The sequence below is a fragment of the Henckelia pumila genome, chromosome 4 (assembly GCF_033568475.1).
Source record: "Henckelia pumila isolate YLH828 chromosome 4, ASM3356847v2, whole genome shotgun sequence".
Taxonomy (NCBI): Eukaryota; Viridiplantae; Streptophyta; class Magnoliopsida; order Lamiales; family Gesneriaceae; genus Henckelia; species Henckelia pumila.
Window position 1 is genome coordinate 40279614 of NC_133123.1, and position 25839 is coordinate 40305452.

Sequence of the window (25839 nt, forward strand, 5' to 3'; positions counted from 1 at the left end):
TCGTGAGGAAAATGATGTAAGAAGTCTGTAACAATGAATTTAATTTGTGTGTGTGTGTGTGTGTGTGTGTGTGTGTAGTTAAAGGTGTATTGCTTCTTAAGCTTCTTCCACTGAGTTCGATTCTAGGTGATAGAGATGGCAAATAACCACGCCCCCATGTAATAAAAAAACAAAAGGAGAACGAAATTATAGGGGGGGAAAAATGGTAGCACAGCAGAGGTACATGAAGTGAGAAAGAGAACTCCATGATTCCATTCCCATGCAGTAATTTTCTCACAAATTCAAACATAAATTCATCAAATACTTCAACAAGCAACTTCAGTGACAAACTCAATGGGAAGGAATAACAAAAAGTGTTGAATTAGTCATAGCAGATAATGATGTCCCACACAGATTTAGTAATATCATAATGATTTTGAAACCACGAACTTTTTTTTTATTCTTCTTCTTCTGCCTCCTCCAGCCATTTCACAAATGGCTCCAATGCCTTCACAAAGGATTGCCTGTACATATTCATAATGACAATAAAAATCCTTGAGTAGAAGGAAACACAAGCAATGTCTGAATGATGACTACAAACTCTAGAGTGTACTATGTAAAGGACCGAAACATCGGGTTACTTTTTCATGCCAGACCAAGACAAAAATAGCCCCTGGGGGTAATTTTCTCCAAGTTTAAGAAACCGAATTCCCCATGCTTGATTGTATGCAACCTCTTTCATTAGAAAGAAACTAGTAACAAATGCTCGGTCATCCAGTTTAACGATTTTCTTTAGCCACGAGGGAAATACACATGACAGGAGGTACTCTTGATTTTGTACAAGTGATATCCTAGTATCTGAACCAGAGTCCCGATTAACATCATAGTTTACTGATGAACAATTAAATTATGGACAAGCGAAACACGATTTACAAATTTATTAGTACAGAAAGAACACAATAATAGAGCTTTAAGAAAAAGATTTATGAAATAGTCAGTACCCAACTCCATAAACTGTTTTTTTTTTCAAAATACAGTAAAGGTAGGCAAGGACCATGAGTAGAAAGCCGGCTCTGTGATTGCTTTTTCATTAAAAAAAAGTAGCATACCTGCCCTTAAGGTTCGTTCCTTTACGGAACCAGTGAAGAATGGTATCTTCTGCAAGAACATCCTGATCGTAGAGGGACCTTATTATTTCAGGAAACAGTTTCATTAATTTAGCATCTTCGTAACACTGGACCTGGACTGTGTACATCAGTTCCAGCTCGAGCTTTCCAGTGGTACAGAAGGCATTCAGCAATGCAGCCCATGTTTTTACCTGAGTATACAAGTACATGTTGGATTTCAATCTAGCTGTTTCTTGAGCAGAGAATCAGTCACCACACAATCATCAAATCATTCTTTAACAATGATGCCTTTTAAGTTCTAATCACAGTCATAAAGTAAAGGATCTAAATGGAATCAGTAAATACACATAACACAGCCAGTTTGCAAATTGATTTACATTATGGCACAGACTGGCAGTATCAACCCATACTTTCAAGCATGAAATCATATCACCATGTTAAATGCTAATAAAGCTTTGGATTTGAGGGTAACATACAGCGAGGGTAACAATAATCCAATTACCATGTAATGCACATGATCTAGATTCTACAGTAATATAGCAGAAGAAACCAAGACACATTTATATGATCTCATTTTTTTACTAAATGCGATTATTATTCAGTGCTATCTTTGATAACCAGTAACATATCAGACAATCATGATGTACCTGGCGTAAAGCTGAATTAGAATTCTGCTGCTGATTCTTTCCAGACCATTGAACAGCATCCATCATGACATCCCACAAAACCCGTACAACCTCAACGTCTGGGAGTTTGGCATCTTTCACGTGCTGCTTGACAGTTTCTATGACTTCAGATACATCAGCATCCTCTGCTATTTGGCTAGTTAGAGCAGATTTCATCTCCTTGAGCTTCAACTCGAATATCTTTTTTTCATAATAATCCACCACCAAGAGAAGTCCTTCCTTTCTGAGAGAAGACAGATTGAAAAATCGATACATTGAGCACACCTTGCAGATTTTCCAATTTTAGTTTTGAACAAAATATTGCAATCTGCATGATTAACAACATAAAAGTATCGATAGCCAAATAATAGTAGTTTTCACTTTTCAACACTAGGCAACTTTGTTGAATGCCGCCATAATCTCTAGTAACTCGGCAGAATTTTTTGCCTCAAGTATGTCATTTGACCTGAAGTCTAGCAAAAAAATTTTTACTAAAACTCTATCTGCTCTATCAAACCTAAAGATTTTTTGTTTTATTTTGAGTTTAATTTTTCTAGAGTTTGTTAACACAACAGTGTTTCATGATAGAGAAGTCTCACATTACATTTCGAAAAATATTGATAGAATAAAAAATGAACGTACATGACGATCGAAGGGGCAATCAATCTGCATACTAACTTAACATTAGATCACCTTGCAAGTTGCAAAACTTTACAAATCTTTTGGCATGTTCATGCCCAATGATGCCATTCTTACAAAATTCTGTCACAATACACAATAATAATGCAATCACATAGCATCCAGGTTGGAGTGGCACCAACTGTGATCATGAATGGAGAGGTAATGGGTTCTAGATCATGTGATAAATGAAAATATTGATGATGCCAACAGACTGACTACAATAGATGCAGGCAGTCCAAGTAAAGAATGTGATCAAAAAGTGGAAAAATATTAGTATTTTCCTATTGGTGAGAATGCTATGGATTATGGAGAGCTTTGCAATCTTGAGTTTTTAAATGAACTGTTTTGACTTTACCACTATAGCTTAACGATAAGAAGTCCACTTAAATATCAAGAATCAATCAGACTAAAGCACTTTAAGAGCACTTTAAGACATAGTTGTCAAAAGCGCAGAAGCGCTCGCTTTAAGCGCAAAGCACAACGAGGCGCAAGGCCTGCGCTTCAGTGTGCTTCAAAGCGCACAACTTCTATGAAGCGTGCGCTTTTTTGCGCTGTTTTTTTGCGCTTTGCGCTTCGGAGAAGAACAGTTTTAAAAAAAAAATTGTTTTGAGAGATGTGAAATTGCCTTTTAAAGTGCAATTTACCCTCTATTTACCCTAAAAAAACACAGAAACCCCAACATCACATTGCCTTTCCTCCCCAACGCCTCTGCCCTTGTGTCATCTTGTCATTTGCCCTCTACATTTTAATATTTGATATTCAAAAGATGAAGATTATGATGAATTTCAAATTTGATGTCTTATGTTTTCATAAATTTTATTTAAAAAGTGATTTTTATTTTATTTTTTAAGAATAATTTTTTATCGCGCTTTACTTCCGTAAAGTGTGCGCTTCGCTTTGCGCTTAAAGCCCGAGGACACTTGAGCGCTTTATTGCGTTTTGCGCTTTTGACAACTATGCTTTAAGATCAGCTGACACGAGGAAAAGCTCTTCACTTTTTCAAATTTAGCAATCCTCCAACAATGGTTACGCACAAAGAGTCTTATTTTAAACTGTGCCATTGTTAGGAACTTAAGCAAATCGGACCCAAATAGTAGGGCACAAATGGACTAGGCCTAGAGGTGATGATTGGGAAGGGGAAAAGAAAGATAAATAAATAAATAATACTAGAATTTTACAGAGGGGGCGTTCACGTTTTTTGGGAGTTTTGGGTGCTAGCTTGAGCTAGGGCGGGGTAGGGGAAAATCTTTCTTCTCTTTGTATTTTGGGTTCTAGGGGAGTGGGGAACATTTTTCCTCTTCTCTGATATTTTAGGTTCATTGTATTGTCTTTCGTTTCAGATTCAATTTCAATATATAATATCTTTTACACTTTTTTGTGCGCGTGGTTATATCAGCCATAACCATCTTATAATGCGCTGATATAGTTTGTGTTATATGTGAGATGATAATTTACTCAGCCACAGTATGGCTGGTGAGAATAATCGGTATAGTCTCCATCAAACACAAATTGCAACTCAAGGGAGTAAAAACCTTACGTAAAATGCTCAGAGAAAGCTTCAGGTGTCCGCTTTCCAGATGGGAAAAAATCCAGTAGATTGTCATCCATTTTACCCCGCTTCAAGATTGAAATCAGGTCATCAAGGCTATTATCAACCAGATATTCCTTGAAGAATTCAGTGATGAATGTGAGAACTATCCCTTTGGCAACAAGGTTATCCTTGAGCAATGGCTGGAAAACAGTTTCAGGTGGAAGACCAGACAGCTTCTGGGAAAAAGCAAGGGCGGTGAAGATTGCAAGCTTCTTTCTTTCATCCTCCTCAAAAAGCTCCAAAGACTGCAAGAATCTTCGCATAACATTTTCGAGATTCTTAATAAGAAAAGGCTTCCTCCTCAAGATCTTCTGTATATATATCACAGATGGCAAAATCACTTCACGCTTTGGCTCACAGTCAATTATAGAGTATGGGTGAAGCTCTCCTTCATCAGGTTTGATTGTACCAGGTTGTGTGCGGGCCCCTGTAAAGACCACCTGCGTTCATGCCAAAAAAAAAATCAAGGCAAGATATCACAGAACATATCATACAGATTAAGATTTAAGGAAAATTGAAATTTATATAACAGACTAACAGAGTGAGTATTTAAATTAAAACGTGTAATTGGATTGTTGGTTTTGAGGTGAATCAGTCAAAACTCAATAAACTAAACCAACTATGTTTCAAAGAATAAACCCCTTCGATGCCAATCATTTCCTTCGATCGTCTATTAACATGACAAGCAAAATTTCATGAATCTAAGAATGAAAAACTGCCTACTTTCCCACTTGTCATGTAACAGAAAATATGGTTCCAATGGATACTCTTGATATAGCTTCAACTCATTACTCACATGGATACCTTGTAGGTGTAGCACTTACCTATGAAACCCTTTCAATAAGCAGTACACAGAATAATATATCAATATCAATCATAAAAATAAATAAATAACAGTTATATTGGCTCTTCATAGACAAACTTTTCATTTGTAATTCTAATTATTAGTTTTAAATCATGAAATTCTTCTCAATCAAACAAGAAGGCTGTAGCGCAAAATATAATTTCTAACAAAGGTGTACCAACTACGCTGCGAGTAAAGTTGCACAAGGCAAAACAGAAGTTGTATAAACTAACCTCAAAAAAAGTGTCACCGTATCTAGAGAAATTCAAATCTGCAGATTCAATGGTCTTGGCAACAAGTTCCTAAATAAAAATACATTCACATAAGTATTGCATAAGGCCTGCATCCAGCCCCTGTCCGTGGACAAATATAACCAAAATGTATATGCATGCGGTGCAACCAAGATTTAAGGGATAATTGATTTGTGAAACTAAATATGAAAAAAGCAGTGAACAAGAAGAAATACCAAATCACCAGCATTATCCAAATAGACCTGGACCACTGCATCCGAAAATGCTGCAGGGTCCAGCGGCGCTGAAATATTCCGTTTGCGGGTCTTAATCCGCGTGCCACTGTAATTTCAACATTGAAAATTATATTGATGAAATTAAGCTCAGAAAACGTTACTGAAGCACGATCAATGCATGTAAAAAGCATATCAGTTTCAGCCAGAAAGAATACTTCGAGATTCTTTAAGAAATAGCAAGAGACACAGAAAAATCAACTAAAACCAAGAGCAACATGTTTCTCAAAAGAAAACAAAATATAAATTTTCCATAGTTTCCGAAGGAAAACCGGAAAACAAAAAACAAAAAAAACATCTTGACCCAACTTTCAATTAATGCAAACCCATGACTAAACCAGACTTGTGCATGGACAAACATAAAGTGCCCACACAATAATTATACAACAAAATCAGATAGCAATCATCATCAATTAATTGTTAAATAGGTGTTCGAAAAACTTACCCTAGAGTGGGTTTCTCCTTCGAGCTGCACAAGGGGCAAAAAGATTAAGATTAGTAAACACACCAATAACACTTAATAATCACAAATAGAGTATCCCAAACTAAAGTGATCCCCTTTCAGATCTGACTAAAAGATTTGCCTTCCAAAGAAACAAAAAACCATCAAGCAACATGTAACTAAATGAGAAAGACACCCTCTTCCGCTATACAAAAACCCAGAACGATGACAGAGTAATCAAGATTAAATTTTGATTTCTCCGTAACCAAAATGAGAAAGACGCACTCTTCGGCTATACACAACCAGAACAATAAAGCACGGGGAAATCAAGATCAAATCTTTCATAAGAAAAACTACTGTTCAACTCTCAATTCATTGACCAGAATTCCTGATTGATTAGACATCTAATCTAAAAAGGCAAAAAAAGGGTAGATCCAGAAATACAAATCCCGACAAAATTAAAACAAAATCATAAGATGAAAGAACGAAATTCAACACAAAGAACGGATCGAAAAGGGGAATTTCTACCTCATAAACCAAAGTTCGGAAAATTGAGGAGAGGGACGAGACCGAAGAAAATCACGGCGATTCGCGATGCCAAGAGAGAAGAGGATGAGAGGTGAAAGAGAGAGAAATAGGTATCTATGTTTTCTTGGAAACTAGCATTTATTGTTTCGATCGCTGAAAGAGAAGTACAAGAATTGATGCACAAGGTACTTGTAAATTGGCGCGTGGATCCCACTTCACGAGAGAAAAAGGGCATTTTCCTTGGTAAGAATGACCAAAAAGTTAAATAGCATATTACGCCCCGATCCTTTGGGAAATGCAGACGGCCCCTTACCGCCATGCAGCGTGTAATAATTAGGCAAATATCATTATACACTTGTGAAATTGCAAAAAAAAAACAAAATCGAAGGTATAAAATTAATGGACTTCTTTACGCCTCTGTGTTTTAAAAACGCGAACGCATTTACCTCACCTCATTTATCTGGGCTTTCTGTCCAATTTTTCAAAAAAAATAATAATAAGTTTTAAATTTGTTCGAATTAAAATTATCTTAAATTTCGATGACGTGACGTTGATTGTTGAGATGTCTAGTTGACAGTTTAATTTATGATAAGTTATCTTGTTGGACGCATTGAGTCTGTTGACCAACGTGCTGAAGTACCGAATGTTGCTGGAAGATTATGATGAATGATGTTCTTCATTTACCCGTTATCAAAACAAGATGAAATCTCAAGTACCAATATTTTTATTAAAACTAGCATATCAAGCTATCGAGCTTTACCAGGCAACTTGACAAATAAGATTAGTATGTTAAGGTAACTTGATGATACGATGGTTGGATAAAACCGATCGTCCGACAAACTTAAGGCAGAACGTCTGGAGTGACTTGAAAATTGAGATGGTTCAACTTATTCTGATAGCAAATGGTAATTGTATAACATCATTCAACGGAATCTTTCAAGAACATGCGATGCTCTAATGAGACTTTCAACAATTAATCGTCCAACAGAACTATAGTGTGACCACTTTTCTAATTCTCAACTTTTGTCTTATCAATTAACGCCTCCATAGTCCATCATTTATTAAAAAATGGAGAAGCGTGCACCAAAAACTGAAACATTAATAGTTGTCATTTCACAAGCTAATGAGGCATACACCAGTTGGGAAATTTATCGAACATATGGCACGCACTATGATAAAGGAATTTCGCAGAACGCAAGGGAGAGGCTATGATTTCTCCTCGAATGCGCTGCTATTTGGGTCGTCGGAAATAATGATGGTGTCGGTGGGTTTTTCGCCTTGGGCGGCGGTGGCGTCGTTGTTGATGAGTTGTTCCATGTCTCTGATCCTTGTTCTCACAACATTCGTTACCATCACTGCGATCAACCCCACGACAAATGAGACAACAGTAACACTATATCATTGTTACACATAAAAATGGAAGCCAAACACGTACCAGCTGCGGTTCCGAAGGTCCAAATCCAGAGGATCTTGAGGCCAGGACTCTTGTCTTTCCACATTTGTTTCTCTGTTCACTGTGGTTGATCCTCTGGAAATAGTATGTCTTCTTGATTTCAGGCTCCCTTGATTAATTAGAACTAGTAGCACCGCACACGTTTGCGTGTTTGCGTGTGTAGTTTTATATACAAATATTATATTTTGTGTGTTTATAATATAAATTTATTTTTCAAGTATTTGAATTTAAATTTTTTTTTTTTTTTTTTTTTTTTTTGCAATTTGATAATTTTGTAGGGTTTTTGTTTTTCTGAAAAAAAAAATAAAAAATAACATAACAAGAGATTAGAAACCACTGAAGTGCTTTTGCTTTATATACTGTATAGATAGATATATAAACGCATTCCACCGATGTAATATTATTTGGAAAATTTGTATGTTTCTCCTGTTTTTCTTTTTGCTATTTTTGGCTTTTAATTTTATCAAATTTTAATTTTAGTTTTATTTTTATTTTGAATTTTAATTCTTTTTGTCGACATAGTGCTATGTGATTCATGTAGTGTTATATGCTATGTCATACACATCAACACTTTCTATTTTAAAAAAAATTATCAAAAATCGGAATATATAAAATGTAAAATGTCAATTTAATCTTGTATACATTAGTTTGTGACATTGTTAATCATGTATGTTTCGTTGAATCAATTACAATTATGTAACTATGTCTTTCTCATCAATATTAATAAATTTCATTAAAATCATGTAACTAAATGACTAATATTATTGTTAAAATTTATAATTACATTATCAAATACACGTGCATATCTCGTTAAACCTTTTCAACTAAGTGATTAAAAAAATTTAACTTTAATATCGATCATTTAATTGCATGTTATTGTGGAGAAATGACCAAAATTGATTGAAAAATAAAATAAAATTACAAGAATATAATATTCAAAGAAACATACAGAACAAAAAATATCACACACAAATTATAGAACTAAAATTGACAATTTGCCTATATAAAACCAAGGCTGAAATTTTATTACATATAAGATTAATACATCGTAAAGAAATTATCATAATATGATTTTTATAAATTATTTCACATAGTTTACACATTCATCTATTTTAGGATTTTATAAATAGTAGAGGTTATGTTGAAATTAAAATATTAAATATTTAAATAAAATAAGATTAAAGATGTTGACATTATTTATGTTTTAATATTAAAATATATACATATTGTGTGTGTGTGTGTATTGATAATGCCAAGAAAACAATAAGAATAAGTATGTCTGGACACATTTAGATTTACATCACTAAAGTTTAGAAACGTATAATGGATTATAATATTTGAGGATATTTTGGTCTTCTATAAAATGTTGAAGAATTGTATAAAAATAGTTTAGGATGACAAATTTCTTTTTAACAATTAATAAATTATCATACAATATATTTTGACATTTTTATAAATTTTTTAATTATTGTTTTAGAATTTATAAGTTCAATCAAGCAACTTCTTAATAGTGTCGAAGTGCAAAAGTGCCAAAGTGCCAAAGTGCCGGAGCTATAGCTATATTTTTTAAATTTAAAGAGCTCATCGACATTTTGTTAAAACAGCAAATAAGAAAGATATTATATTTATTTTCAAAAAGAAAGATATTATATTTGAACCAAATAATACGTTGTAATTTTAGAGACACATTTTATATGAAACTATATCCTACACTACGGATGACTAAAGAAAATAACTAGATTAATTTTGTTGGCACGACAACAAATGCACGTTCATCATCTATTACAACGCACATGATGTCCCTAAAATTCAGTCGCATTCTGTAAAATATTTTTCTTGTTTAAAAAATTATATACAAATATTGAATTACACATAAGTTCAGGCTCTTACAACTACTGTTTTAAGTTAACCATGAGCGCATGTGTTGCGAGTGAGTAATGTGATATTGTGGCCTTTAGTCACTATGATTTCAAAAACTGCCCACCTTTCTGCGCCACCATAGCTCTACGCATTCCATCAACAATATACTTGATAGTAAGCTTATTTGGTTCGAAACCTATTTTTGCCATCCTATCTTGGAACTCCATCAACTTAGCAAGATCCCCTTCCATAGAGAGCATCCTCACAAGAGCATTATAACATTCTGAATCAAAGATTTGGAATTCCTCAGCGAAGAGTTTCAACAATTTTTCTGCTTCAATGAAATTTCTCTCTTTGCATTGGCCATTTGTCAAAGTTCTAAAGATTTCAACATCTGGGGCCAAACCAGATTCAACCATTTCTTGCATCAAGAACTGTCCCTCCATGGTTCTGTTTGATCCGCACAAACCTCTAACCATATCTCTGTACGAATTCAGATTTGGTTTCATATCCATTGATACCATCTCCCCTTTCAGTTTTAATGCCTCCTTTACAAAACTACCTCTACAAAGAGAACTAATCAACTCGTTATAGATTTCCTCACTGGGGACACCACCATTTCGGCACATCTGATCTAAAAGAGACATTGCTGCAAATGGCCTGTTATCCTTGCATAAAGTAAGGATCAAATAAAAATACACATCATGAGAGACTGTAATTCCCATGCGTGTAATCTCTAAAATAAGATTCAATGCGGAAATCAACCTATCCTGATCGTGGTATCCTTTTATGATAATCCAACAAGTGAAATTATCAGGGTGAATCCCACTTCCAACCATGTCAAACAACAAGGATCTTACCTCCTTCATCATTCCCTGCTTGCAATATCCATCTACAAGAGTATTGTAAGCAAAAACGTCTGCCTTCAACTCGCGATTAAGCATCAAATGGAACAACCGATGAGCCTCTCTCACACTACCTCCCTTACAAAGACCATTTATCAGGGATGTGAATGTGATTAAATCAGGATCTATGCCTCTCCTAGTCATTATATTGTACAAATAAACTGCGTCCTTTAACCTACCCGTTTTGCAATAGCTATCAATAAGCATATTGTATGTCACGACATCAGGGTCAAATCCTTGTTCTTCCATCCTCTCCAAGAATTCATTCACTTTGTCCACATCTCCCTCCTTGCACAACACATGAGTCAATATATTAAATGTGCACACATTAGGATGCACCCCAATATTCTGCAGCTTTTCATAAACATCCCAACATTTTTCTCCACAGTCAACCTTAGAAAGCCCATTCAACAGACAATTGATTGTGATAAGGCTAGGAACGAAGCCGAGCTCCAACATTTTTCTAAATGCTCGAAAACTTTCATCAACCATACCCTTTTTAAGATAAGCCTTGATGAGCATGTCAAATACAACAGGGTCCCAATTACATTCATTTGCACATGAAAGCAAGTTCTTGTACACACTCAAGCTCCATGAAGCATTTCCGTTTCCTTTCATTTCCACCAATTCTAACAAAAGCTTCATTGCTTGCTTAAAATTTTTAGACCACACCAAATTATGAATCATGATGGAATAATTGTGCGCATTTGGTTCGAGACCCAAGTATTTTCTTACCCATTTGAAGAAAGTGAGTGCTGTACATGAATCAGACTGGCATCTCAACAGAACTCTTGAGAATTCAAGGCTCGTGAAATTATTAAACAATCCTTTCTGTTGAAGATGGTTCCAGTTGACACAATCCTTTTTCTTCAGGGAAGAGCATACGAGAGTTACAATATTATTTGGATTTTCAGTACTGGGAAGAAAGTTGTAAAGTGGGTTAGATATCGGTTTACCATCGAAAGGTAGCAGAGCAGATGGATTTCTGAGTTTTGCGGAAACAATTTGAGTCACTTGAGAAACTGGAGGTAAGGGGGTAGGTAATTTAGCTTGACTCATGACTGAATCATTGTTGTACAAAATTAAAACAAGGTGAGGTTGGATTGAGAAAGCGAGCGTACCAAAATGGAACCACTAAATTGCAAATATCGACAACTAAACGAGTTTCAATCATACCAAATCACCAAGTTACGATCCTCCAAAAGTTAGCAACTTAGCAATCATCATTAAATAAATCTTGGAAAGCTTTCCAGAAACTCACGGGATAGGGGTTTCTCCTTCGAACTGAGCAAAGAAAAATACAGAAATTAGTTACCACATCAAAGCATTTCAAAATTCAAGTATTAGTGGAATATCCAGGAGAAAATTACTGAGTCTGTTAATATGATTCTAGAACTATAAATTAAAATCGTATCGAAATAATTTCCTAACTTCAGAAAAACTAGTCACCACAACTAATGACTCAATTATACAAAATCTGATACTCTATCTCACAGCTACGACAAGCAAATGTATTTTGCAGCATATAGACAAGGAATACAGACTTTTGAGATTCAATAAATGTTCACAAGATGCTTTCCAACAAGACCAAAGGAACAAATCTCATAAAAAAATAGAAAAGGGTGACTCTTGGTTCTACTCATCGTCATCCTGTTTCTTTAGGCAAAAAATCGTGTTAGCCTGTTTTCAAGGACCATATTTTAACCTATCATCAAATTCATAAACATATCTGAAAACAATCAAACTGAGAAGAGAACCAGCATGGATAGTAACCATGAAACACGGAATCATGCAAGACAAACACAAGCGATAACACAGCCCCTTAAATCAAACCCAGCACGCCCAATTGTTAATCGCATGATAACCTCGCTTGCAAAATCAAGAAAATAGCTAAAAAGGATATGTTCTTACCCTGTGAAGCATCAATAGCATCGCTTTCGTAAAAATGCTGAGAGGCGACCTGAGCTAGTTCACCGGCCACTCCATCTTTTTATTCAAAAAAAAAAACAAATAGAATTTCACTACAAGAGCCGAAATAAATGGAAAATTCAATGAATATAAATGGAAATAAGAAAAACTCATAAAAGTTCAACAAGTTGAAGGCACCCACCACTTAGGCAATTCATCAAACAGGTGCCAGGCATCTTGAAAAACATCCGGTATACACAAAGCGAATGAATCGATTGCATATAATTGTCAAATTAAACTTTGGGTTAAGCGGAACATTAACCGTTGTGCTTCATAGGAATACAACAAAAACACAAATTCAATGAAGGTTTACAATCTTATTACGTTTGAACAATGACCGGGTACGGTATTTAAGCACACACAATGCACACAATATTTGTTTTTATTTTTTAAGAAAAACTATAATTAATTGAAATAATTATTTAAGTGGGATAATTTTTATGATTAATTGGTCTACTATTATTGAGGGTTTTAAAATTCTTGGTAGTCGATAGTAAAATTTTATTTTATCTTTTTTTTCAAATTAGAAGTGATGATATCCTATGGTGTAATCATGACACTAATATATGTATGTGGTTAGTTTTTATGCTCATTTGTCATTATATAGTATAGATTATTATTTTTTTAGGAACAATGTTCTAGTTTGTTATTATTATCTAATATAAATCCATCATTCGAATCAAGTATCGAATGGGTTGATTGTTAACTGATTTGATTGTGTGTTATAATCGTAGTTTTATAAAATTGTATACCGTGACTTTATTCAAGAATTCTAATGGATGTTTTAATTCTAACAAACAAAAATCCACCATAAATTTTTTTATATTATCCTGGGTATATGCTTGAAGAATGACTTTTTCTTAACTAACTACAAAAAAAAATGTTCCTTTTATTAAAACAAAGCAATTCATTATTTTATTTTGTTTTTCAATGAAATTTTTTAGTTGGATAACATTATTATTTAGCAAGGCGAGATCTATGCTTATAAACATACCCCATGCTTTTTAATTCTTGAAACTAAAAATTAATGCATTTCAAATTTTATTACCAAGATTTATGGTATAATCCACATAGTATTCATCACATGAAATTCTATTATCAAAATGATGGTATAATCCATATAACATTCATCGAACATATTTTTTTTATGCGACAATCTAATACGACCGATTGATTATTTATAGTTTATCTGACATCAAGATGACAAGTCTGGGACAATACGATCGATTGTAAATACCAAGTTTGGGATAATATTTCAAAATCATTTCTTCAAAATCAAAGGGAAACCGATCCAATCGAGTAAATCCAACATGGTTTTTAACTTATTGCTTCGAACAACAAACCACGATAGCAAGAAAAAACAGACATAGTAGGCACCATACATAGACTCGCTCACTCCTGGTAGATCTTCTAAGTCAACTTGTGAATTGTTTTCATGTCGGCGGCTTCCTTGAGAGTTCCTTTCTCCACATGATCCCACCACTTCATCAAGAAGTTGTCCACCACCAATCTGAACCACGGTGATAGCTTCAGTCCCCCCTCGCCCGCGTCAGCTTTCCTCAAGAGCTCTTTCAGCTCCTCTCGGTTCACGTATTTTACATCAGCCACTTCATCGGGATTTGGGTTCACGTTAACATCCCGGACAGTGAAAAGAAGATAATCGACTGCATGTGTCAAATAACATTGATCAGGGCACACAATTGATGGTGTCTCGAGCAATCGAGATAGTAACTGAACGTTCAGGGGAGGGGATGAAATTAGGGTCTAGATCGACTATTGGGGGGGGGGGGGGGGGGGGGGGGGGGGGGGGGGGGGGGGGGGGGGGGGGGGGGGGATATTTGACATAAAATTTCTCTTGAGAACATTCACCCTCTCATTGAGTTTGCCATCGCAATGTAGATAGGTAATTTTAAGATTGATCTGGCAAGACGTCTCAAAATGGCTTTGATATCGTAATATAACAAAAGAAGCTGTTAAGAATTGAAATGAGACTATGAGAGACTGCTAAGATGAAGTGAAGAGGGTGGCTCGACAGAGTTTGGGGCCTGGGGCTCAAAAGTTGCATTTTAGAAACAATTACACTTAAAAGCTTAAGAGTTTTTTGGGGTGGATCTTTCGACCACGCAGATGGTAATAGATAACTGACAAAACAATTCCATTGCAATAGATAAAGATGACTAGAAGTATGAAATACTTACGTTCATGCTCTCCCCATTTCCCATCCGATGGTGCCTTGTACAGCATACGACCCAACGGAATGAACTGACCGACTGGGACATCTTCAGCAGGAATACCCAGTTCATCCCATAGCTTTCTTTGAGCCGCGTTCCTCACACCTTATAAAATGAGAAATTGGGTCAGAGTCAGAATTGCTGTCGGAAAGAATTAAGTCCTAAGTTTAAATGTGAAGCGAGAAAAATACCGAGAGCATTCTCCTCGATAAGCTCGGAATCTCGGTACAGAGGATGACTGCAGCAGGTGTTGGTCCACACCAAAGGAAACGTCACCTTTGTTGCTGATCGTTGCTGCACATAAAGCAAACATGATAGATCATCTTAGCATTCCTCCGCAGACAGAAATGAAATTCGAAAAGTAACACTAGCTAGTTGAGATGGAATTAACAGGAGGCAAATTTCACGGAAGATCTATACCTTCAGACATTTCTAAATTAAGGTGATCGACCAAAAAATATTATCGAGTAGGTCTCAATTGATTCTTAGTGGAGCAATGCTTCAGGGACATCCAATGAGATACCATAATCAAACGTGCACAGTACCAAGCAGACTCCTTTTCTGAGCAATATTGTACCTCAATGTTCTTTAGGGCCTAGAGAAATCCAAGTCCTATGATGTTTGTTCCATTTATTCTTGATAAATAAAATATTTTTTCATCAAAAAAGGCATTTACATTTAAAAATGATCCTTAATTAATGTTTGAGCATTTGAGATAAAATGTCCGGCAAGAGCTAGAAAAAAGATATGCCCACGAAGGAGGCAACCTGAAGGCAAGAGTGAGAGAACTGCATAATTGTTAACAGAAATGTCATGTACAACCTAGGTAAAGATAACAGTGGTATCAAATAAATGTCCCTACTTAATCCTGATTTTTCAAGATATCCAAAAATTAGTTGCATTTAAGAATTTCCAAGTGCCCCAAGAAATCATTAAACAGCACGATTCTAAAGAAACAACAGATTGTATGCATGATCTTCGAAGAAATTATCCTAAACAAAACTCACTCAGCAAAACGTACCTGAAGCAGTAACTCGTATTTTGAGTTAAACAAGAACACACTGAAAGCCCTGTGTAACAAATTTTCAGATTCGATCTTTTCCATCAGATGGCCTGCATAATACAAAACTTGAATGGTCAGGAGTACACTACTCGAAGCTAAAAACAGGCATCGGGTACCATATTAAAACAGCATCTGAGACCACGAAAACGAATAAATTCAAAAATCACAGAGCAATCCCTATGCACACACAGCAAGAACTATTAGAATAATTTTTCCTTGAGTAAACCATCGGACTTACTTAAAGAGCAGTAATTTGGAATCATACAATACATAGAGAAGAAAAAGTTCTATGTGACCACGCGTTACAAAACAAAGATTACAGCTGCGTAGCATAAAATCACAAGATTGTATATGGCTCAAATTAATTTTTTTTTTTTTTTACATTCTGAATATTACAGAAGAATCGAGAGCTCAGGCTTACAATTGTATTTGGTATCATGGCCAACAACCCGATCAGTCTCATCAACCAATATGCATCTGCATAAAGAACCGGAAATGTTACTGGCCAGAAATCAAATCCGAGGAAAAATACATCCGAAACTATGAACTCAATCAAAAGGAAGCTCAAATGGGAAAACTGATCCATATAGCCACATAAAAATAAATAGATTCAAAAGGTAATTAGGTGGTCTAAAAAAAACCAACAAATAAATAAAGAAATAAGAAGCAGGCATGCCAGAAAACATCTTTTTCACAAATGATCCAATGTCCTCTACTTTTTAACCCTTTATGGGGGGGAAAACAAACAACAAAGCAAATCTAGTTTCAGTTTTCTAGATCCTCGAATCCCAGACTAAATAACACAGAGTCCAATCCCATTTCACCAAAACCCATCTCAAATCCCCTCATTGAGTGTAACAAAACGCAAAAACGAGACAAATGAGAGGTCAACAGATAGAATCACTAACTCGTCGTCGAACATGAGCCGCCTCTGGACAGCATCCATGCCGGCATCAGCAGAAACATCAGCAGCACTCATGGTTGAAGGGGTATTGGTGAAGGACGAAGCGTGGACCGAAAAGGGCCTCGAGGAATGAGCTCTGAAAAGGGATTTCGATTTAAGAAGAAAGGATTTGAATGGCAACGAAGATGAAGAGATCGAGGATGAAGAAGCAGCAGCGGAGGAGGTGAGTGGTAACAAATTTTGGAACCGAATGCCAGTAATGGAGGACATTATTATTATGTGATTTTCTACCCCAAAATAGTCCCTTTCTTGGATTCCCACACAACAAATTTTTTTATAAAAAAAAAATCAAACAAATTAATAAAATTGGAGCAGTAAATCACAATATTGGATTCTCCACCAGAAATCTTGATTCTTGGTTTTTGGTTTCAGACCGGCTAATGGTGCTGTATAGATATATGTAAATATATATATAAATGGGGATCTGGAACAGAAACCAACTTGATTGTTATTGTTGGTATTTTATTTTGTTTATCTATTATTTTATTTTTGTTGGATGTAAACATTTTTAAAGAAAAACTGGTCAACTCAAAATCAGCCATACTTGAACGCTGCCAAATGTTGAAAAAGATTATGAATATGGGGGTTTGCATACTATACACATCGACGTATTCATGAACATCTACATAAAAACAAAAGGCACAAGTATGTCAATTATTTTTTTATTTTCAGTTTACATATTCACAAGAATATTCAATTTAAAGTATATCAAAAGTATTATTTTTGTGGTTCCACGAACAAAATCAGAATATGTATATGTTAACACTCGTGTTTTGACTCATGAATACAAATGTACGATTTAGGTGGGAGAGTGAAGAGAGTGATCTCTCTAAATTGCCTATATTCATTCTAATATGAAATTGGGGGAAGAGATTAGATTGTGTAGTTAATTGTAATATAAAATATGATTTTATATCTAAGCGAATTTTGCGTGTTACTTAAACATAATGATACGAGAGTGATTTGGGACATAAAACTCGGCTGTCTTTTGAGACTAATAGAGTAATAGTAATAAGTATAATAATTTCAAACAAATGATATTAAAATATAATACTTTATGGGCCACTTTGAAAACAAATGAATTGAATATTGTGGCGGCTGCATTTAAGTCGGAATGAGGCGGTGTTTGATTTTGATGGTAAATTTTTTCACTTGGTTTATATTGATATAGATATAGATATAGATATAGATATTGTAATAAAATCAAACATTTGGAAAAGTGTTTTTTTTTTTTTTTTTTGAAAAGAAGTCATTCATTGGAAAAGTGGTTTTTAACATGATGAACAAGACATGTTTTTGCTTTGCTAGCATACACATGTTTAAGATGGGAAATATATATTTATTTACTTTAAAAACCTACCCCACACCTCGTGGTGCACGAGGACCACATTCGTCCCATTTCCAATGCAAATTAAATAAATTATTCAAACCTGAAGAAGTTAGGCATATATATGTGGTCATAGACTGAGAGTGGGCTTTTGGTGATATTCAAATATGGTAGGTAGGCATGCTGTTTTTTTTTTTTAAGAAAGCAAATTTATTAAAGAGCAAGGGCTTCTTCAATTACAATATCACAAATATGAGTTGGATGACTCGACCAATAACTAGGATTAGCATTTAATTCGGATTTCTTTGCCAAAGCATGAGCAACCCTATTTGCTAACCGACTCACATAAACAATAAAAAAACATGTTTTCTGTTGCAAAATACGTCGACAATCTTCAATAATAGCTCCAAATTCAGTAACGTCAGTTTTTGTAGAGTAGAGATGACAATTTTCTTCGAACCCGATGGAGAATCCGATACCCCATCCAAATGGAGGAGGGTATGGAGGTGTTTTTTGGACCCAATTAAATAAATGGGTAAATGGGTATGGGGATCTCGTATATGGGTATGGAGGCGGATGTAGTGATATCTTATTCATATCCGACCCGATACCCGATTAAATATAATATAAATATAAATTTATATTTATTTACATATTAATTATATTAAAGAAATGCTGATTTAATTTTTTTGTTGAATTATGTTAGTTGGATTTAACAATGAAAATTATTAATATAAATCTAACGCTATTATGCAGGATAATAATGTTGAGATAAATTATTTACAATATTTTGTTATTTCTTATAATTCTTAAGTTATTAGGTTATTGATTTCTTTTATCTTTCATTTTTTTTTCTTATTTTCCTCTTATAAATTTGATATAAAATCTAATAAATAAGCATATTTTTATCAAAATAATTCAAATTTGAACAAATGTATTTGTATGGGGTAGATAGATAAATGAAAGATGGGTAGGGTATGGATATCCGATACTCCGACGGATATGGGGATGAAGATGAAATTGAATACCCGACGGGAATGAGTATGGGTATGGGTATGGATATGGGTATGGGGATAGATTTAATAAATGGGTATGAGAATGGTTACGTGATATCCTACCCATACCCGACTCATTGTCATTCTTATTGTAGAGCCAAGAGCATTCACAATAATTTGAGCGTCCATCTCAAAGATTACTCGACTGAGCAGGTAGGCATGTTGTTATAATTAAAAATTTTGACCAAAATAAAATAATTAACAAATTATTTTTCTTGTGGGAATCAAAAGTCCTCTTTCTTATTTCAAATCCCCAGGGTTTTTTGGTGGAAGGTTAGATCCTACTCCATGGGGTAGGTGGCAATCATTGGTTGATTCAAATCATGTGGATCCCATTAAATTATATGGGGCTCACATGATTTAAACAAATAAAATACATATACATGTTCCATGTGATAATACCCATGGAATAGGTTGAAATTATTCGTTTTTTGATACTAAAATTCCAAATCTTCTCATAACAACCCAATCAAATGCTTTGGCTTGAAACCTTCTCCCAAATGCAAATGCTTCCAATCAAATGCACCCTTAAATAGTTAAATTATTATGTATGTGTGTGGACTCCAGCATATCAATAATCAAGTCATCCCAAAATCTCAACGTGCCCAAGTTATCGAGTCGAACCGCGGTGTCGGCTCGACTGCTTGAGTTATTCTTGCCGTATTAGCTTGGTTTCAAGTTTTTATCCAAACCGAATATGATTTCGAGGACAATTTTCGATTCAAATCGTAACTGGATCAAATTTGGGGCATGTTCATGTTGATGTTGGCAGTTGTTTTGAAAAATGAAGGGAAACCATGGGTATTCATATTTCACCCACAAAGTACAAATGTCTATCACGAGACAAGTCAAATGGGCCACCAAACCAACCCAATGACTGCAGTCCCGACCCAATGTACGTTTTTTTTAAAAAAAAAATAAAATTCGGACCAATGGAGTACCATAATTCAATAAATGATAATTTGAGATATTTCTCAATTAATCACCGTTATGCGCTATATATGGATGATCATCGTGTGATTTTACGGTTTTTTTTAAAAAAAATCAAATCGAAATGTCATATGCGGTCGGTTAATTTTTTAAAAAAATTAATCACGATTTTAAAGGTAGAATTAGTTTTACAGTTTTGAGCCGTTGCGGTCGTTTTTGTGGTTATTCTTGTGAATGATAAGTTAAATGAAAAATATTATAATATATATTCAAATTGATTCAAAAATCATAACAATAGAGTGTCTTTCTAATGTAAAATATCACTTAAAAATCGTACAAACATAAAACAAAATAAAACAATAATCAAGATTCAAAGTCAAATTAATAATCGAACACAACATGACACTCACAATAATAATGATATTTATGCTATATTTTCATTTTTTTACTTTCAAAGTTCAAACAAAATATTTTTAGTAAAATGAATAAATACTCTAACAAATAATAGACTATTTTGAAGAATATTTAAGAAAAATATGGGTTTTTTTAATAGGAGGAATTTTTTTTTACTAGAGTCGAGATAGATTAAATGACCATTTCTTGAGTATATTGTTTACAAATTATTATGACCTTAGGCCAAATATTATCGCAAGGATGTAGGCGAGTTAGTTTGGTGCGTTGCTTGACAAAAAAAATAACCACACAATGTATGTGGTGCGATTTATGATAATTATTTTTAATTGCGATTTTTTTTAAAAAATAATTAGGAAAAAAATGATGTTGTAAAATTTGGTTAAACAGTTCGAACGGTTACTAAAAAAATTTAATCACACCTGGTGTTATTTGCTCATTTGACAAAGCTCAATGTGCTATAAGCTCCAAATTGGGATCGATCAATTATGCTCATTTGACCAGTTAAGGAATCATGACCTAAAAATATCAAAGAAGTTTTATTACTATAGCAAAATCTTGTCATTCTAGTCATCTTGTGAGACTATTTTTCGGATACAAAGATTCTACAGAAATATTTAAATTATATGGATTCCAAATAAATATGTTTGATATCTTAAAAATTATAGTATAATAATTAACTGAAGAAACTTTGTAAGACTTGGATTATATATATATAAATAAATACATATATATATTAAAGCTTCATTTAATCTCAAAGCTCGAATAATTTCAAAGATTACGCTCAAATTTGAGTTGGACTCCAAAAATTTTAACACGTTCACAGTCTATATATGAACTATTTCTAACAAAATAAAATGCTCAAAAAATATGAGATATATTAATATTCAATATATAAATATATGTATAAATTTTTTAAAAAACATGAAAAATAATTTTGCGCTCGAGTTCGATTAAATCAAGGTTAGACACATTTGAGTTGGGTAATTACGAGAATGCATATCAAATATTAAACACAAAAATTTATATTAGACGATATTGCTAATTAATATTTGATAAATTGATATTTGAATTATTCAAATAAATTTATTTCGTGACCGTAAGTGTGGACTCAGAATATTCGGTGCCTCTGATTAACGAAAAACCTTTCCTCATTTTCCTTCTCGGGGCTCTTCGCCGCCAGCAGGGGAAGATCTTTCTTGATTCTTCCCATCAATCAAATTTCTCAATTTAAAGATCAGATTTTTACAGGCTCATCGGCTTGAATTATCCACTGGCATGGCCAATGCAAGAGGGGTAGCAGACGGAGGAGTAGTTGACGGCGGCGTCAGCCTCATCTTCGTATATGGCACGCTCAAGCGTGGCTTCTACAACCACTCGCTTATCTCGGACCTGATGAACACCGGCGATGCCGCATTCATCGGACCACGCGCCACCTTGGATGCCTTCCCCTTGGTGTGCGGGCCCAACGGCATACCTTACCTGATTAACCTTCCGGGATCGGGTCACCGGATCCGGGGGGAGCTTTACTCCGTGTCTTCGGGCCGGGGATTGGCCCGTCTCGATGAGCTGGAGGGGGTTGATCGAGCTCACTACGAGAGGCTTCCGGTGGCGGTGGTGGAGGACGGCGGGGATGAGGTGGTGCATGCAGAGGCGTACTTTGCGCATCGGGAATTCGCGGAGGCGATGAAGAATAGGTGTGGGGAGGAGGGGCTGATAAGTGAGTACAGTTCGGAGATGGGAAGGAAGTATGTTAGGAGGGAAGATAGGCCTTCTCATTCATGTTTTCTTCATGATATTAACAAATTCATTTCAGAGGAGAGTTGAGATTTATATGGGTTAATCACTCCCCTGCAGCCATTGCTGGATTTATTAGCTATTTTTCGAAGGATTCAGCGTCGAACAATGTGTTGATCATTGCCACTTATGGAATTAAGATCTCTGCCACTGTTGACACTGCAAATTCTCATGTTTGGTTTACTTTTAGATTCAACTGGGATTTTGTGTTATTGTGCTCACTGCATTTTATGCATCTGGCATATAATTGATTAGCTTTATGTCTACAATGTCACTAGTATGTATCTATTCTCACCTCTTAACTCTAGCAAAAACAGTCGCACTCATTCGCTTACTTGGAAGTTGGAACGAATATATTGTTATCTTCATATTGAGGTAAAGTCTTTTTTTCTTACATGTTCTGAAAGAGACTTGTATCCTTAAGTTGAATTGTAGTTCTACTAATTAATTTTGAGTGGACAATGAGTGGATTATTTTTCGTAACAGTGTGAATGCACAATCAGAAGAAGCCAGCACTTTCGATGTGGACCTGAATTGGTAGGACGCAATTTTTTTCTTGTGGTTGGTTTTGATGGTTTCTTGGTTTCAATTATTATCTTTTTGACAATGTCACTGTGATGGTAAAACAATCTTTCTCTGGTTGCAAAGACTCCACAACTTCCGATGTGATATGAAATAGCTGAGTTTAGGTTCAAATAGCAAGAATATGACGCATGAGATACCGACACTATTTAACCATATAAAAAGTTTATTCTAGCGAAATCCTCTCAACCCCCTAAGATTTGACACCAACTGCATGCATCAAAATCCACCAACTTATCCATCATTTAACTGCGTGAAGAAGCGGCAAGCACAATCCCTGTTACGTCTGGAAGTGATGTAATAGCTAATTATGTGTGAGGTGCGACTCATGCAAGGTTAATGAAAAATGGACCAGCATACATTTTCTTGTGATGATTCAGTGGTTTGCTACTTTGCTACTTTGGGACTGCCTACAACATGGTAAATCTGTATGTTCTTTCAAGTTAATTTTGACAGCCAACCAAAAAATTTGGTTCCAAAAAATATGGGAGTTTGTAAAATCAAATATATTCAAGATCAACTGTTCCCACCAAGAGCTTGTCAACCATTCAAATCGATATGGGAGCTCTGGACCTATCAGCTGGTAAATTTTCTCAGCATTACTGTCCTACTTGGGTTTTGTTCTTATTGTTGTTAGCTCTGTTGGTTTTGGGATTTAGTTTTACTGCAGCCGTGTATATCTTAGCATTTGAACAAATATCATATAACTGCTATAGAGTTTTGCATTACAAGGTACACACCATCACAAAAGCAAACATAACCACAATACACACTTATAAGATACATGAGCAAACTATCAGGGATACGTGTCACATTTAAAATTGAGTAACCATCTTCATCTGAGTCTCTCTTCAATTTTAATGCAATTATCACTTTAAACTGTACATTTCGTTCCAAGCAATATATTGACACTGGATGTATCAGCATGGTTTTCTGCTGCAATCTCATGCGGCGGTAAGAATAAAGATGGGAAATTTATCATTTCTGGTTCAATAAGATTGTTCCAGCCCTTTGAGAGGATCGAGCTTGCACAACCATCCAACCCTATGTGTGTCACATGCTTCACATCTGTCGGTAATCCAATCTCCATTCCTATTTCTGGTTCTTCTAACTCATCTTTGTATGCTGAAATGAGATACATGTTAAAGATTGTTTGACACATGTATATTTGTAACCATGTCAAAGAAGCCTGGCAAGTGAACTGTGTAGAGAGTGGGTGAGACTTTGGAAATAATACTTTTTAATTATATTTGGGCTATCCGATCGAGTTTGTGGGAGTCAATAAGTAATCTTGGGGCAGGTTCCAAGATGACTATTTTTAGAGTTCGACGGGCACATGTAGCATGAGAATAAAACCGTGCGTTTTAGTTATGCATCTTAAAATAGAGATATAATGTGTATTGAATGAGAATAGGAAAATTTTCATTTTTACATACCAAATAACTGGGAGAAGTTCTTGAAATTTTTTATCAGCTTTTGGAATTTTGGAAGGGAGGATGGGCTCTTCAAATTTTGGTCCGACAAACTTTCTTCATCATCCTCGTAGTCCCCTTCTTCCACGCTCCTGTCTCCTTCGTGGGTTCCTTCACAACAAAAACAGAAAACCCCAGAAAAAGGTTAAAAGTGTGGGAGTAAAAGGACTTCATACTTGGATGAAATGCGTGTGTGAATGTGTGTCTTGTAGAGAAGCAGACTTGTGGGAGTCGAGTCAATGTCTGGCTTTGATCTTTTTTGCTGCATTCCAATTGCTATACTTGATTCAGAGATGCAACCCATAGTGAAGGGAAGAAGTAAAAATCGTTCACTTCGATCCCGCATGTCTTGGTATGTTGAGAATTGAGATGCAACAAGTTATGAGGTGGGTTGGGAGGAATGATGTTTCTGTAATATAATATATATGCTTCTAACTTACATACTAGCTTTATTTTTAAGTTAGAACTACTTTGTTTTATATTGAGAAAGAATGTCCATTCACGATTGATGACTGATATTCAGTTGTATCTCCGTTGGTTCTAAATTGGTGGGCTCCTCCTCTACTTGCCTCACTTAAAGGAGAAGGTAACCAGCACTGTTTGCTTGTTTAATCTTCTTGCATCTTTAGTTAGCTACTCCACCAAAAATGAGTACGTTACAAGCAACATTTTATTGATAACATGGGGAGCCCCAATCGCTATAGCCATGACTATAGCTGGGAATTGTGTGAATTTGCTTGATTCCGAAGGATTTGGAACTAATGAATTATCAAGTCAATGGTTGCTTTGAGAGCACGACATGTGGATACCTGCTTTGCCTAAATACTTTGTTTCTTCATTAGTTCTTTGTACGAAATTTACCTGTCTAATTGCGTCGCCCTCGATTCCGAGGCGAATCATCCAAGTTTGGCATGCGTGTGAACTGTGAACCATAATGAACAAGAAGCTAAGTCTTGTACAAGTCCTAATTTTAGAGTATCAGAAATGATCTGCCGGCCAAACTCCAACAGTGCAGTGCAGTATTTGCAGAGGCCGAAACAATAGTACTAAGAGTCGACAAATCCACTTCAAATTTAATTTATTAAGGAAATAAATCATACTATTAAGCTTTTTACTTCACAAATCTTTGGTAATATATTCACTTCAATTATTCTTCATATTTCATAAACTTGCAGAACCTTTCGACACAAGAAAATCTTCAAAATTGACCTTAAAAATACGAGCACAACCAATATTTATTGGGAACGGATTTGTCTCGTCTGACTTCCGCAATGTGATTCACAAAATCTTGCGGCTTTTCGTCTATGGAACTTCTGTCGTTGGTATTATGGTTGACTAAGCTCCCTTCAGTAAACCAGAACATATGCGTGCGACACATCGCAGCTGGAATATGAAAAAAATTGCAACCTTTGCATTTTCAACAAAAAAAACCTTACTCTTC

At 35.1% G+C, this 25839-nt stretch overlaps 5 protein-coding genes and 1 long non-coding RNA gene across 8 annotated transcripts; 1 reads left to right on the top strand and 5 right to left on the bottom strand.

The window, feature by feature from the left end:
- Positions 1-220: 220 nt before the first annotated feature.
- On the bottom strand, positions 221-6517 carry LOC140862949 (uncharacterized). Its single transcript, XM_073265981.1, has 8 exons — positions 6381-6517; positions 5856-5879; positions 5354-5459; positions 5121-5189; positions 3990-4483; positions 1754-2015; positions 1089-1297; positions 221-503 (listed from the first exon to the last, which is right to left on the bottom strand). Exons 1-8 carry the CDS (start codon positions 6383-6385, stop codon positions 437-439), a joined length of 1236 nt encoding a protein of 411 aa, XP_073122082.1. The 5' UTR covers positions 6386-6517; the 3' UTR covers positions 221-436.
- A 954-nt stretch (positions 6518-7471) lies between these two features.
- LOC140867641 (uncharacterized) lies at positions 7472-7975 on the bottom strand. The gene is made up of 2 exons (XR_012145214.1): positions 7816-7975; positions 7472-7735 (listed from the first exon to the last, which is right to left on the bottom strand). It is a non-coding gene; the product is annotated as an uncharacterized lncRNA (long non-coding RNA).
- A 1615-nt stretch (positions 7976-9590) lies between these two features.
- Positions 9591-12953, bottom strand: LOC140864846 (uncharacterized). 3 transcript variants are annotated; one of them, XM_073269232.1, is made up of 4 exons: positions 12709-12953; positions 12510-12584; positions 11775-11882; positions 9591-11659 (listed from the first exon to the last, which is right to left on the bottom strand). In XM_073269232.1, the coding sequence occupies exon 4, from the start codon at positions 11655-11657 to the stop codon at positions 9795-9797; it is 1863 nt and encodes a 620-aa protein (XP_073125333.1). In that variant the 5' UTR covers positions 11658-11659; positions 11775-11882; positions 12510-12584; positions 12709-12953; the 3' UTR covers positions 9591-9794. The 3 variants fall into 3 exon arrangements, with proteins under 3 accessions (XP_073125333.1, XP_073125330.1, XP_073125332.1); XM_073269229.1 differs by having other exon boundaries at positions 9591-11882; XM_073269231.1 differs by having other exon boundaries at positions 9591-11882; positions 12510-12619.
- Positions 12954-13776: 823 nt separating this feature from the next.
- LOC140863757 (isopentenyl-diphosphate Delta-isomerase I) lies at positions 13777-17207 on the bottom strand. Its single transcript, XM_073267399.1, has 6 exons — positions 16769-17207; positions 16282-16337; positions 15819-15910; positions 14989-15091; positions 14765-14902; positions 13777-14230 (listed from the first exon to the last, which is right to left on the bottom strand). The coding sequence occupies exons 1-6, from the start codon at positions 17032-17034 to the stop codon at positions 13977-13979; spliced, it is 909 nt and encodes a 302-aa protein (XP_073123500.1). The 5' UTR covers positions 17035-17207; the 3' UTR covers positions 13777-13976.
- Positions 17208-21658: 4451 nt separating this feature from the next.
- LOC140867815 (putative gamma-glutamylcyclotransferase At3g02910) lies at positions 21659-24052 on the top strand. Its single transcript, XM_073272871.1, has 3 exons — positions 21659-22719; positions 22831-23509; positions 23851-24052. Exon 1 carries the CDS (start codon positions 21826-21828, stop codon positions 22372-22374), a length of 549 nt encoding a protein of 182 aa, XP_073128972.1. The 5' UTR covers positions 21659-21825; the 3' UTR covers positions 22375-22719; positions 22831-23509; positions 23851-24052.
- Positions 23507-25720, bottom strand: LOC140867816 (CRIB domain-containing protein RIC4-like). The gene is made up of 3 exons (XM_073272872.1): positions 24621-25720; positions 24363-24509; positions 23507-24051 (listed from the first exon to the last, which is right to left on the bottom strand). The coding sequence occupies exons 1-3, from the start codon at positions 24742-24744 to the stop codon at positions 23801-23803; spliced, it is 522 nt and encodes a 173-aa protein (XP_073128973.1). The 5' UTR covers positions 24745-25720; the 3' UTR covers positions 23507-23800.
- Positions 25721-25839: the final 119 nt, after the last annotated feature.

Excerpts from the sequence above, each read along its gene's own strand:
- LOC140867816 (XM_073272872.1), bottom strand. The coding sequence starts at position 24,744 with ATGCGGGATCGAAGTGAACGATTTTTACTTCTTCCCTTCACTATGGGT. Across the intron at positions 24,510-24,620 it reads CATTGACTCGACTCCCACAA|GAACCCACGAAGGAGACAGG; the intron begins GTCTGCTTCTCT and ends TTTGTTGTGAAG. Across the intron at positions 24,052-24,362 it reads GAACTTCTCCCAGTTATTTG|CATACAAAGATGAGTTAGAA; the intron begins GTATGTAAAAAT and ends ATCTCATTTCAG.
- LOC140867815 (XM_073272871.1), top strand. The coding sequence starts at position 21,826 with ATGGCCAATGCAAGAGGGGTAGCAGACGGAGGAGTAGTTGACGGCGGC.
- LOC140864846 (XM_073269232.1), bottom strand. The coding sequence starts at position 11,657 with ATGAGTCAAGCTAAATTACCTACCCCCTTACCTCCAGTTTCTCAAGTG.
- LOC140863757 (XM_073267399.1), bottom strand. The coding sequence starts at position 17,034 with ATGTCCTCCATTACTGGCATTCGGTTCCAAAATTTGTTACCACTCACC. Across the intron at positions 16,338-16,768 it reads CGGCTCATGTTCGACGACGA|ATGCATATTGGTTGATGAGA; the intron begins GTTAGTGATTCT and ends TTCTTTATGCAG. Across the intron at positions 14,231-14,764 it reads GAAATGGGGAGAGCATGAAC|TCGATTATCTTCTTTTCACT; the intron begins GTAAGTATTTCA and ends TGACACATGCAG.
- LOC140862949 (XM_073265981.1), bottom strand. Across the intron at positions 1,298-1,753 it reads CTAATTCAGCTTTACGCCAG|GTAAAAACATGGGCTGCATT; the intron begins GTACATCATGAT and ends TTGTATACTCAG. Across the intron at positions 504-1,088 it reads GGAACGAACCTTAAGGGCAG|GCAATCCTTTGTGAAGGCAT; the intron begins GTATGCTACTTT and ends GAATATGTACAG.